This window comes from Rhipicephalus sanguineus, chromosome 1, assembly GCF_013339695.2.
Source record: "Rhipicephalus sanguineus isolate Rsan-2018 chromosome 1, BIME_Rsan_1.4, whole genome shotgun sequence".
Classification (NCBI taxonomy): Eukaryota; Metazoa; Arthropoda; class Arachnida; order Ixodida; family Ixodidae; genus Rhipicephalus; species Rhipicephalus sanguineus.
The window spans coordinates 304,341,360-304,354,315 of NC_051176.1; the positions used below are offsets into that span (position 1 = coordinate 304,341,360).

At 45.1% G+C, this 12,956-nt stretch overlaps 1 protein-coding gene across 3 annotated transcripts in view; it reads left to right on the forward strand.

The window, feature by feature from the left end:
- The first annotated feature begins 5,490 nt into the window (after positions 1 to 5,490).
- LOC119379392 (casein kinase I) overlaps positions 5,491 to 12,956 on the forward strand; it is a 42,483-nt gene continuing 35,017 nt past the window's right edge. For 2 of the 3 annotated variants that reach the window (XM_037648711.2, XM_037648710.2), the window contains exons 1-4: positions 5,491 to 5,950; positions 6,165 to 6,271; positions 6,718 to 6,844; positions 12,056 to 12,154. In XM_037648711.2, coding sequence (XP_037504639.1) covers positions 5,819 to 5,950; positions 6,165 to 6,271; positions 6,718 to 6,844; positions 12,056 to 12,154 — 465 coding nt within the window. In that variant the 5' untranslated portion in view covers positions 5,491 to 5,818. The remainder of the gene's footprint in view (positions 5,951 to 6,164; positions 6,272 to 6,717; positions 6,845 to 12,055; positions 12,155 to 12,956) is intronic. The other variant, XM_037648712.2, reaches the window with a different exon arrangement.

Genomic DNA, 12,956 nt, shown 5'->3' on the forward strand with positions numbered 1-12,956 from the left:
CATTCTAGTCCACATTGTTCACTTGTAAACAGCTCATTTTTTTTGTTAAACTTCTTGCACCTTTGTGTTTCACAAATGTACGCAGCCATAGACACTGCCATTGCTGCACCATGCACAGAACTCGGGCGGCAGGACAGAGCTCCTGAGCATGCCACAGGTAAATATTTATACCAACTTTCTTTTCACTTTGGGCCTAAGGCAGTTGCTTGCCTCCTCTTTATCTCCAGATTTAGATTTCTGTATTACAAGTTATGAATATTTTTATTAACAGATTCTGAAAGCGTGAAGCCTGCTGCCCCACCGCCATTCTCTGAAACTTCTGATGGGCGTGTAAGTAGCCTTCAAAGACTACGATGAAAATGTAGTGTGCTTTAGACTGCTGTTTGCATATACCTGTATGTGTGTCTATTTTTTTAATATTTTCTTCTTCAGTTCCACCTCTGCAACGAGGTGTACACGACATCAGTACAAGCTGCAAAGCTTTTTTCAAATAAGAAGCCAACTATATTGGTAAGAGAAGCGGCGCAGCTCATTTGGGGCATAGAAGTTCTGGCCCAACGCTCCATCAGTGGAAAGATGGCCCCCACGAAGCAAGGGGAAGGTGGGCTGCCATGCAAACAGCTTTCTCCTGAGAAGCTGGACGTGGTATATGGTCAGTATTTCCCATGAGAGGCTTCTGTGCTTGGAGTGCGCTTACAGATTTTTTTTTCTTTGTAGCATGCTTATCCCACTGGGGCCAACTGAACAAGGTGGACACGGCTGCTGCGTCACAAAAGGTGCTTCGCACACTAAGTGAAAAAATCCAAGATGTCAAGAAAAAGCTGCGTTTCGAAAAGTAGTGTGCGTATTCAGGGCCGGCAGCCGCACGTCCAGGCCTGACTAGTCAAATAAAAGCGTTCTGTTTTCATACGTGACTTCTCTTGCTGCATACCGGAGCTGACCAAAGATGTCGGTGAAGGTGCTAAACGAACATACAGATAAGGTAGATGTTAGCTTTGTCTGCATTTTTATGCGAATAGTGCTTTTATTAATTTCTCTGAACGTATTTTCACAGCTGTACAGCTTAGGCTGTTTTTTACTTGAGCAAAGAAACCTGGGGTGCTTTACTTTGAGTTCGACATACTAGCTGCAATACATTATTCCAATTTTGTCAAGTGGTAGCTGGGAATTAGTGCAATTAGGAAAGCATTTTCAGCTGGAAATGATTTCCATTCCCTGCAGGAAATGGTTTCCATTTCCAGCTGGGAATGGAAATCATTTCCTGCTGGAAATGATTTCCATTCCCAGCTGGGTTATGAAACCTGGAAATTATTTCCAGCTGGAAATTTTTCCATTTCCAGCCACCATTTCCAGCTGGGAAAGTTCCCATTCCCAGCTGGAAAATTTCCAGCCTGGAAAAATTTCCTGTTTCATAACCCAGCTGGGAATGGAAATCATTTTCACCTGGGTTGCTGTCAATAAATCAGCGGTGCTTCGTAATTAGATGAAAACTGTCATTAAAATCAATTAGCGAAAGTGATAAGTGGTACATGCACATTTATAGAGCACAATAGTGCATGTCAAAAATGCGCATAAATCACGTGTTTAATTGAAATGTTTGCGGGTTACTTCAGTATTTACAATAACTATACATCAACCTCTGAAGATTTTCAGAAAAACGAGGCATTGCGATCCTGGCATTCGTAAATCGCTCATTAATGATACTTGAGAAAACCAGCGAAAAACACGCACACACGAAGGAAGGAATCACAACACCACGCTGAACTTACAACTTACATATACTTGAAAACCACACTGGCCTGAAACAACCAAAAGAGCCAACACATGCACCAAGCTCTCAGTAAAGTAGAAAGAAAAAAGGATAAAACATCATAATTGCCCTAACTTAATGTTTGCGTCTGTTTTCGCGGGTTTTCTCAAGTTTAGTATGGCCCAGCACTTGTGATTAACTTGTGTCATTAACTTGTGATTTGTCTGGCAGCCTTTTATCCCGCCTGATCATGCTGAGCCCAAAAGTGCCGCGGTCATTTGTTTGTCCTTTTGCCGCTGGGCAGCCCGGCATAAACCATGTCGGTATTGCGGACGCGTAACACGTGTAATCTCTTTTGGTGCGTATTACAAGACCCAGAATCTGTTCGTCAATACAAAGCAGTGACCCATATGATCCGGTGCACCGATACGGTAGCAGCCGTAGCGGCGGTCGGTGCACGTCGCTGAAGCCTGACGCGACTACAGCGCCACTCGCCGCCTCCGCTTGCGGCGGAGCCGCGCAACAGGGCCGAGTTTTCAAACTGAAGTAGTTCTAGAAACGCTGCTCCTGGCTTCCCATAATTATTGGCAACATTGCGTCTGTGACGTCAGTATTGGGAAGGCGGCGGAAGTGACGCAGCCAAGGCCACCGCTAAATTCGGCGCTTCGGCCGCTACAGCGAGCGTCTGCTGTGCACAAGGCGACAGACAGCGTTGGTTTGGCCGGCGCTTCGCTGGTCGTCCCGGCTGTCACAGTTTTCATACTCCGCACCGGCATGACCGGCATGCCTTGCACGACTTCCGGTTCGTTCGTAACAACGTCTACGTCATACGTAGACAGTACACTCGGCTGGGTTTCGGTTTCGGTGTTGCGCTTTTTTGCCTATTTAAAGTTATTCTCCAATTTGCCGAGTATTTCTGCTATCGGGCCCGTAACAGGAGCGTCTCAGGAACATAAAAGCACCATTACTTTGACATGGCCAAAAAATCGCCGGAGTTGGTCTTTAATAAAACTTTGACTTGGGCGAATTGGTACATACTCGGATATGGGAGACCAGCGCTGGATAGGTGGCGCGCCGAAAAAGGGCGCCTGGCGGGGAGTCGCGACATAACTCAGCCGCTCGCATGGCCTCCGCGCCGCCGGCTAATCTCGGAGGCCATGCCACTCGCGCTCGGACGAGCGGCCGCACTGTACCGCGGTGAGCGCACGCGCGTGCGCTGCTTCCGTGCTTCATTTTGGCGCGAACAGCTCGAGCAGCCATTGCGCCAGTAATACTGCTCTATGGTTTCGAAAAAAATAACTTTGTCTGACGGCTACTTTCTCAGGAAAGCACTGGAAAACGGAGAGAAGCTCTGCAAAGCAGACTACGTCTGTGCATACGGCATCGAAGAGACAGTGCTGTGCCGTGGTGGCGACTCTGTCGTCACCATTTTCTGTTTGCGTCCTGAGATTTGTGTCAAGCTACTGCAGGCTCACAAGCCTCGATTGATAAGTACGTGCTGCGCCGATACCAGCAGCACACTACTGCAGTAAAAAAAAAAAAAGTAAGAGGCAAGGAGTAGCTGCGTCAACGTTTTTCTGCCATGGTATGTATGCCCAGCCCGCGGTATGTATGCACGCGGACGTTGATCAAGCAAACCACCGTGCTAGCATAGCATGTATGGTGTCGCGCTGTTATGCTCGTGGGCGCGGAATAGATTCCCGGCCACGGTGGCCGCATTTCGATGGGGTTGAAATACAAAGAACACCCGCGTACTGAGAATTATATGTGCACATTAAAGAACCCCAAGTGGTCAAAATTAATCCGGATTCCCCCACTACGGCGTGCCTCATAATCATACCTTGTTTGGCACGTAAAACGCCAACAAATGTTGATGTCGATCAAACCCGTTTATTCTAAGCAGACACAGGCAAGCGAAAAAACTAACACAGTACGTTAGGCAAATTAAACGGCGAGTAAAAATCCAAGACATTTCACCCTTTTCTAGCGAGGCATAAATTGCGATGTCTCTTCGCCGTGGCAGCCAATGCACAAAGAAGCTTTACCGCATCGGCTGACTCCAGAAAGCTAAGCTTCGAGCAGTCCGCTGCTTTGTTCGTGACAAGAACTCTGTCTGTAGAACAAGTGAAGTTCAACGGAGGCATCCATCGCGTACGTATTTCTTATAACAGTCCAGCGGCTTCGGCGAACCTGCCACCCGTAAGCATCTCGTAGACAGACAGCTTTCCTTCTGCGTAACTGTTTGCAAATAATGTAGACTACTTGCCTATCGTATCATATTCACTGCACGCGGTGGCATCAGAAGGAGCTCAATTGGTTGTGGTCAGATGAAAAGATTGTTACATATGCCGCATGCTGCATAATACGTATGTTTTATTTACGACAAAACGCCAATTAAATTCTGCTCGTTGGCCGTGGTTTCCACTGGTGGCCCTTACTATCGAATGAATCTAGCAGACACGCGCAATTCGGTTTAGAAGCCAGCCCGACGCCACAAGGCATACTGTGCTCGCCTGACTACCGGGATGCAACGCCGCATCCGTTCCTATTCATGTTTTAGAAGGAAAAACATAGAAGGATATGTCCTCCCTCATTTCTACGTTTTGTGGCACTTCAACGCGCAGCAGTACCGCCAGCAGTTTTGTTTTGTTTCGGCGATACGCGCCCGCATCGCCTCAACCAGTCGCCTCTCTCGTCCGCGGGAGCGGCTGGAGTATGCGCGCTTTGACCGCCAGGGCGGCACTGCCCACACCGCGGAAACTCCAGCGCTGGTTCCCTATATGCAGCGCGACTTGGACGAAGACAGGAGACACATAAAACACAGACGAGCGCCGACTTACAACTGAGTTTATTTGCACTTCGACAGGCCTTTTTGTCTTTAATGTGCCGACAAAAGCATAAACCAATTATTGTCCGTGGGAGGACAACCGCGGGACGCTCGCTGCTGGTAAATCCAAAATCAAGCATCCACTGGACTTCTACCGTATTTTAGAGTGCGGACGTTTTTTTACATCCGAAAATGTACGTCCTCCGTTTGTACGACGGATGTTATTTCCCGAAGGTGGACGTTCGGCTCTAAATCGGACATCCAGTGGATAAGTGTGGTCCATTGGGAGCAGCTGAAATATACAAAATCACCGTTTCACAACGCACAAACGCGTTCTCCGTGCGATGAATCGCTGCAGTATTATGTTGCAGTGACGCAGTATTGAGTATTGCCCAAATTCCCGCAATTTTGGCTAATAGCGGCCAAAATATCAGGCGCGTAGCAGACCCTCACCGCTTTGGCGCGGCTTCCGCCGCGGAGAAAGTCCGCGGGTTCGGCACGGCAGCGCGGCAGCTCACCGCAAAAGGCCCTCGCTCCTAGAGTCACTAGGCTGTTTTAGAATAGCGTACGCTAAGTTAGCGTTAGCGGCCCGCTATTTCCGTCACTTAACGGGAGCCCGCAAGCGGTGAGCGTACGACGCATGCGCAGTTGCGCGAAAAGCCAACGCAAATTTGCGTACGCCATAGAGTTAAAGCTTTGCGTACGCTGTTCTAAAACTGCCTACTAACGGGTCTGTAAATGCTATCTTTACCTAAAGGTAGCATATTAACGGGTCCTAACGGGTCCGGCCTGGCAGCGCCGCGGCGTGGCAGTTCACCGCTAAAGGCCCTCGCTCCTCCCATGTACCCATGTATTCGCGCAGCTGGGCAGTTCGTGCCCCTAGCGCTCGGTCCTCGGTCAGCTCGGTTCCCCGGGCGGCAGCAACGGCGGCCGTTCTGTGGACTGCTGATATTTCTATGCTCGTTGCCAACGTCAACGAATCGAAGGACCAGAAACATCGCACTATTTTTATGCGTTCGAGCTTGTTTAAACCGCTTCATTTCGACTGTAGCGCCGCTAATTGTTGACAGTTTGAAGCTCAGCACACTTGTGTTTTGTTCGTTCCGTCGCTTCCGTCCATCTTGTCCTGACGTCATCCCGTGAAGATGACGGCGATCTGTGTGTAGCGCTGTGGTTTTTGGAGTCCAACTGTTCTATGCTCGATTAATTGTTTTCCCGTAGATCCAGTGAGCGTGAAATAGATGGCAATGGCTAGCGCGGCTGGCTCATCGAGGGCCGAGTTTGTTGTCGGTGGAAAATTCAAATTGGTTCGCAAAGTTGGAAGCGGTTCCTTTGGGGACATCTACCTGGGAATCAACATGGTGAACGGCGAGGTTTGTATGCTCGTACACAATTAGGGTTAAGACTGTGAGTTGTCTTAATTGGTTTCTGCTCTTCTGTCTTACTTTTTTGTGTGTGTCTGTGTGCTGGTAGCGTTGTGTCTTGGAACGCGGGAGTTAGTTCTAGGTGCTTCCGTGCTTGTGTTATCGGTCGCTGATGGGGCGCAGCGTTTCATAGTACGTAAATAATCGAGTGCGCAAATTTCAGGAGGTTGCAGTCAAAATGGAATCTACCAAGGCTAGGCATCCACAGCTGCTTTATGAGAGTAAACTGTACAAGATATTGCAAGGCCACGAAGGGATTCCCCACACAAGGTAAGTTATTAATTTTTTTTTGTGCTGCGCGAAGTTTCTTCGTTTTGCGCAGCTAACACCAGTTGACAAGAACATCACGAAACACAATAACTTTCCTAGTAAAGTTCTTAATGTTTGTTCAAAGGACCACAATTTGTCAGGGACTGTACAACGCTTCTTCGGATTGAGGTCACAACCTGTGACGTTGCATGATATCCTCGTACGCTTTTCCAAGTGCCGTTGCGTACACGGTCTAACATGAGCGACTCTTTACCCGTTTTTTTTTAGTCCTCTTCTATGATACTTGACGAGCAATGCAGACTGCGAAAAAGAGTTTTCGTTTTTCTCACCTGGTTGTGCCTTTCACACAACCCGCTGAGGAAAAAAAAAAAAAAAAGACGCGTGGCTAGCAGTGTTGGCATTACATAGAATAACACAGGTATTTGAACCACACCTACACTTTTCAGGTGGTTTGGCACTGAAAGAGATTATAATGTGCTTGTGATGGACCTGCTGGGCCCAAGCTTGGAAGACCTGTTCAACTTCTGCTCCAGACGTTTTACCATGAAGACAGTGTTAATGCTGTTTGATCAGGCAAGGAAAGTTTTTCTGGCACGCCTACATATGGCGCTCGGAAATTGTAATTATTAGGCAGTATTTATTGCATAGCCATTTGCACAGTTGGCATCATTGCTGGCAAAACTGTTGAAAATGCCATGGGGTATTTTGCTGGGGAGCTGTTGTGAACCAGCATGAGAACAGTGTATGTAGGGCAAAGAGATAACATGTATTGGGGCATGAATTTGTGTGCAGAGCCGTTAATTTTAATGCTCTTAATAATGCAAAGGGCATAACCCTGCTTGCTTCTGGGAATTAAAACGTGCTGTGATTGTAATATATTTGTGTATACCCTGTCCGTCAGACTATTAACAAGCAGCTGCTGTGGCTATCAGCGGCTCTAAAACACATGCCCATTTCGGAGTTCAGAATGAGTGTAAAAGCATGTGCACATCTGCTGCGATACCATATGACATATATCGTGCGAGAATGAAATGACAGTGCTCTAATACAGTAGTGATGGGGCATGCCATACTAATGACAAGCTGTGCCAATATTCTGTTCAATGTATACACCCTTTGTATGACATTGTAGCAGATGAGGTGCATTTGCAATTTATTATGGACAGAAATGCGCTCAATTGTATTAATTATTGAAGTGTTGGTTTTTGTTGGGTTTATGCAGAAAAAGAAAACTAGAATGATGGCAAATGCACTCTTGGTGTGGTCCTCGTATTTGTATATAACCAAGAAAAATAAATAAAAATAGAATAAGCATTACATTAAAAGACAGTATTGTTCTGGTCACACACACACTTCTGCATTTGTGCCGGCTTATCAAGGTCAGAATCTAATGTGATCCAGTCCTCAGATGACCAGTTGTCATTTTCTTAATCTAAGTTTGGCTCGTATTCAGTGGGAAAAGCAGAGAAAGCGCCCTTAAGGAAGGAGTCCTTTCATTTATTCGACAGAGGTTACGCTTGAGAAGGAACGTCAACAGTTCTCTAAAAAAGAGGCGAACCATAGCAAAGACAGTAAGAGACAAAAAAACAGCCTTCTAAAACAGGCCGAAGAAACACGCGAGTGGTGATTGTGCACTAGGGCGTAGATATTTGAATGGAAAATGGCTAGCAGTGGAGCCAGCCTTCCAGTTTGTGGACACGTGCTCTTTGCAGTGCAACCAGGCTCATCAAAATTCCTAGACAGGAAACCCAGGGAGAAGAGAACAAATATGCTTCAGAAATATAGTACAATGTGTGTGTTGGTGATTGGTGGGACATAATTGGGGAAATGTGTTGGTAGGTTAAACTAGACACCATGAAATACAGTAAAAGCTCATTAATTTAGGTTTCACGAGACCAGAAAAGACGTCCGAATGCCGAGTTATCAAAAGTATCAAGAAAGCAATAAACAAGTGTGTGTTAAAGCAGTGCATTTTATTTTCTTGATGAATTTGTAAATCCATTACTTATTTTGCATAAGAGCAGTGTAAAATCCGTAATTTTTGTAATTCGTGAATCCATTCACAATCTGACCGTGGCTCAAAACCCCCATGTCTTAAGCCGAAATGTGATCTTCAACAGCTTCCACCATGTTTGAGTTTTGTGACGCTGCGCGTGCATTGCCCGAAGTCAAAACGAAGCTACTGAGTGCCACATCCTCTCTGGACGAAACCGTGGTCGCTGAAGACACAATCATAGCTTCTACGCAAGTATGAAGGCATGTGGGCGGCCTAAGTATAGAGTCGGAATGAAACTGCTAAGCACCGCATCCGCTGCCAAATAAACCTGACTCGCTAATGTGCAGTCATGGATGGCGACTACGCAGTTCTGAAGGCCCGCGGCGAAAACAAAACTACTGTTTATCGCAGCTTTGACCCCAGTTGCTATCGACACGATCATAGATAGTGCCCGCGCACTTCACGTGCGCCGAGTAAAATAGAAAATGAACAAGTTTTCCCCAGCTGCTGAAGTCTACTTTGCCAACAGTGCGATTGTGGTAAGATTGCGGATGGCGACCCCGCCTTTCTGAAGGTCCACGGCCGTTTCGCTTGCTTGCGAATGCCGTTTTCGCTCCTTTGCGTCGCACATTTGCGACACTTCGTGCTTGATGTGCTCTGCGGATCATCCGAATTAATCTGGTTGTGACCAAATTAGAGTGAGTTTGATGCCATTAAACAATGCATATGCTTGCTGGGACCAGAGAACTTGTCCGAAACATCCGATTTTCCAAATTAACGGGGGTTGAATGAACGAGCTTTTTTTGTATGACTTAAGTCCACAAGGTATATATTCAATATAACTTTCATATGCAAAAGCATCATAGAGGGAATGGGTTACACAATGGAAGTATAAATGAGAGCAAGATGATCTGCCTGCCCCTCCCCCCACAAAAAAAGTATTGAAAGACAGAGTGAGAGAAATGTAGTTTCTTCTATTTTGTTACAGACAGTGGTAACCGCTATATGTAAATCAACGAGGATAAAAAAAAGCATGTAACATTGAAAGGAAAATTGGCCATGTAAAACAATTATTTGCATTGAAGAAACATGGGCAAAATGTTGTCCTAAGGAATGGTAATCTGATAGAAGCAATGTTGAGTGGCTGGTGGTTCCATTCTGATGAAGTATGCTGAATGAAGGTATTTGTGCAATAGTATGCACATCAAACTTTATTATTATGGTCAGCATGTGACGAATGATGCGATAAGCAATGTTTAGTGGCTGGTGGTTCCATTCTGATGAAGTATGCTGAAGGAAGGTATTTGTGCAATAGTATGCACACCAAACTTTATTATTATGGTCAGCATGTGACGAATGATGCGTAGATGGCTGGGTAAGTTCCTCATGTAAGAAGCAGTGAGAGCAGATATTATTAAGCATGCATAAATGAAAAACGTTCATCTGTAGTGATAAATGGGACAGTGACTTTTATCAGTGTAATGCAAGCTGAGTGATAATATAACTGGCTTTGATAAAATGAGGGGCATAATTCTGAATTCTTTCAAGTGCATAATTGGGTGATCATAGTGAAGATTGTGGTAAACAGCACACTATGTCAGGATAGTTGGTGCATAGCTGCATGAACTACATGGTGCACTGTACAAACGAGATGAAAGAAAGGACAGAAAGATCGCCACGTCTGTCCCTCTCTGTCCCTTCTTTCTTCTCGTTCATACTGTTGCGCCACGTCTTTCATGTAGTAAAGATTAGCAACAGCATAATCCAAGTGCAGACAAGGGTTTCACAACTTCAGTGCAGTTAAGACTTCACTAACATTTTGATGTAATTATCCCTATGATTAATAATTACTACATTGGTGAGAGTTTGCCATGTTAGATTAGAGTGATGGCAAGATATCAATAACATGTTCAAGTGGAGTACTGGTGTCGATTTGAACACTAAAGAGCGAGCTGTTTATCCTGTGATGGAAGTGCTGCTCCAACTGCTCCAAAAGAGAGATGCTGCTACATGCTGCTCCAAACTGTCACTTTTGTTAGTAACTGCTCTAAACCTGCTTTGAAATGGCGCTGGAAAACTGAAAACAATGAACTTTGATGATGTGACCATCCAGCGAGCCTAAACGAAACCAAAAACAAGCTCTAAACTATCGTCCTAATATGCTAGTATGCAGCTTGTATACTTGCTGCATACTAGCATGTCGACAATGCCACAAGTACTGGCATTGTCGATATAGATCTGATTTAGCTGTGTATTTGTACCTAACAAACCGACTATTTTGGTGAGATGTGTGTGAGATTAGTTCGATATCATACTGATTGTGACTGTGATGTGTGGCTGATTACATTTGTTGCTTTATCAGCTTTTCCCCTCGTCTATGCCACAAGAACTGGCACTTAACGTGTATAGCTCATTCAGCTGTTTTTTTTTTTTTTTGAAACTTTCAATGGGCAGGCTATTTTTGTGAACTATGAAAATAAGATTGCTTTGATCTCGTACCGATTACAAACTGCTGCTTTGTGAGTTATATGTGATTGCGGTTACTTTTGTAATTTGGTGCTTAGCTTTATCGCTTTTTTATCATTTCTGCCACAAGTACTGGTATTTTTAATATATAGCTTATCTAACTTAGTGTTCAATAACCATCCTTCTGCTGAATTATTTGTTTCTTGCAATTAGGAGTTATTACTGCATGTGCAATATGTGTAATAATAAATGTTAATATTTATGAGATGCTTAAATGATGATTTATGCTCCAGGAGTCGTTTGGAATATTTTTCCATCTGCTCCGAAAACACAATATAGCTGCTCCAAACTAGCATTTATTCTGCTCCAAAAATCAAAATGTCGCTTCCATCACTCTTTATCACGAAAGGTTATTTATTACTGGTTGCTGCTATTTATGCAACATAAAAATTGGGACAGCTACGCACTGTGGAAATAGCGGAGCTGGTGGCCTTCCCCTCCTCCACTCCCTCACCCTCGCTTCTCTTTCCCACCCCCTTGCTGTACTAGACAATACTTTCTTTCTCGCTCTTTCTGTCTTCTCTTATTCTCTCACCCATAGCAACGCAATCATATGGCTCGCATAAATGCTTGTTCTGCTAGCGTCTGGTTAGTGGACTGATTACGATGCTCGCCTCTGGACCGTGCGTTCAAATCCCGCCCCGCCAAGAAATTTTATTTCGTTTTATTTATTTATTCTCCTCTCACTTCTCCTTTCCTTTCTCTAACACATTGCTAGGCGACGCATGGTGACACTATCACTTGGCGAGGTTTTTCTGCGCACACCGAGCGGCCTAACTTCCAGCATAAACAGCTTCGCTGTTCATAATAATAATTGTTAGGGTTTTATGTCCCTAAACCAGGATATGATTATGAGAGACACCGCAATGGAGGGCTCTGGAAATTTTGATCACCTGAGGTTCTTTAACATGTACCTAAATCTAAGCACATGGGCCTCTAGTATTTTGCCTGCATCAAAATGCGGCCGCTGCGGCTGAGATTCGATCCCGCAGCCTTCAGGTTGGCAGTCAAGCACCATAACCACTAGACCACTGCGGCAGGTATTTATGCAACATTTGATATGTGTGTAAGCCTGCTTGTCCCTGCATTTGACCTTCCAACATGTGTGGGGAGATCACTGCATCTGGGAGCTGCCATTACAGAATTTACATTTTGTGTGCATTACTGTGATTTATCCTAAAATGTCGCAAGTATCACTCATGCTGCAAAATAGGATAAGTTACCATGTGCAGCTTTTATGACACCTTTGCATTTCTTTTTCAGATGATTACCCACATTGAATATGTGCACAATAAAAATTTTATCCACAGAGACATCAAGCCCGACAACTTTCTTATGGGAATCGGTGGTCACTGCAACAAGGTATGTTGTGGTTCTGTAATGCATAAGCTACATTTGCCCTTCATCATTTGAAATTCTTAGAGGAGCTTGATTGCTCAAAGCATTTGAAGGTAAGGTAAAATCTATTACTAATCAGTTTAGTTTATGAAGCGAACTGTTTCAGTCTTATATTGCTTCACATTGTGAACTGTGCATGATGAAGCGTAAAACTGAAGCAAAAAAAAAAGTCAGTTTCACCTCAATGGCGAAGCAATAAATGTGATAGCAAGAAATTGGAATGCCACAGGAAGAACGGCAAGTAGCTAGAAACTTGTTGCGCGCTGCCCTAGCACAAAGGACGCAGGAAAAGAAAACACACAAGGCGAGTGTGAACAAAAAACTGTCACAGCTCGGCACTTGCAGCGTGCTGCTCAAACACAAAAGACGCACAAAAAGAACGCACAGGCATACATAGGACAAGTGCGAAGTGTCCCTGTTGTTACTTCAACTAACCCCTACTTAGGCTTTTCTAGCTAGCAGATCACTCCTTTCGCAAACGCAGCCACTGCAGCAAGCAAAGTGACCTGACCTTCATGCAGTCTATAGCTTCAACGCAAACTTTGCGGTGAAAGCACAAGATGTACAAAACTCCCCCTCAAGAGATAATCGCGCGAGCACGGTCGACCACACCCTGTATGTCAAAGTACAAGTCGAAGGCGCATATCCAGACTTCGGCGAAACACTAGACAGTTCTAGAATGGAGGACACAAGAAAATTGCGAGCCGCCAGGACGCATGCGCAGAACGTAAGCCACACTCGGTCTCTTGCGCTTGCGTTGTCCCAA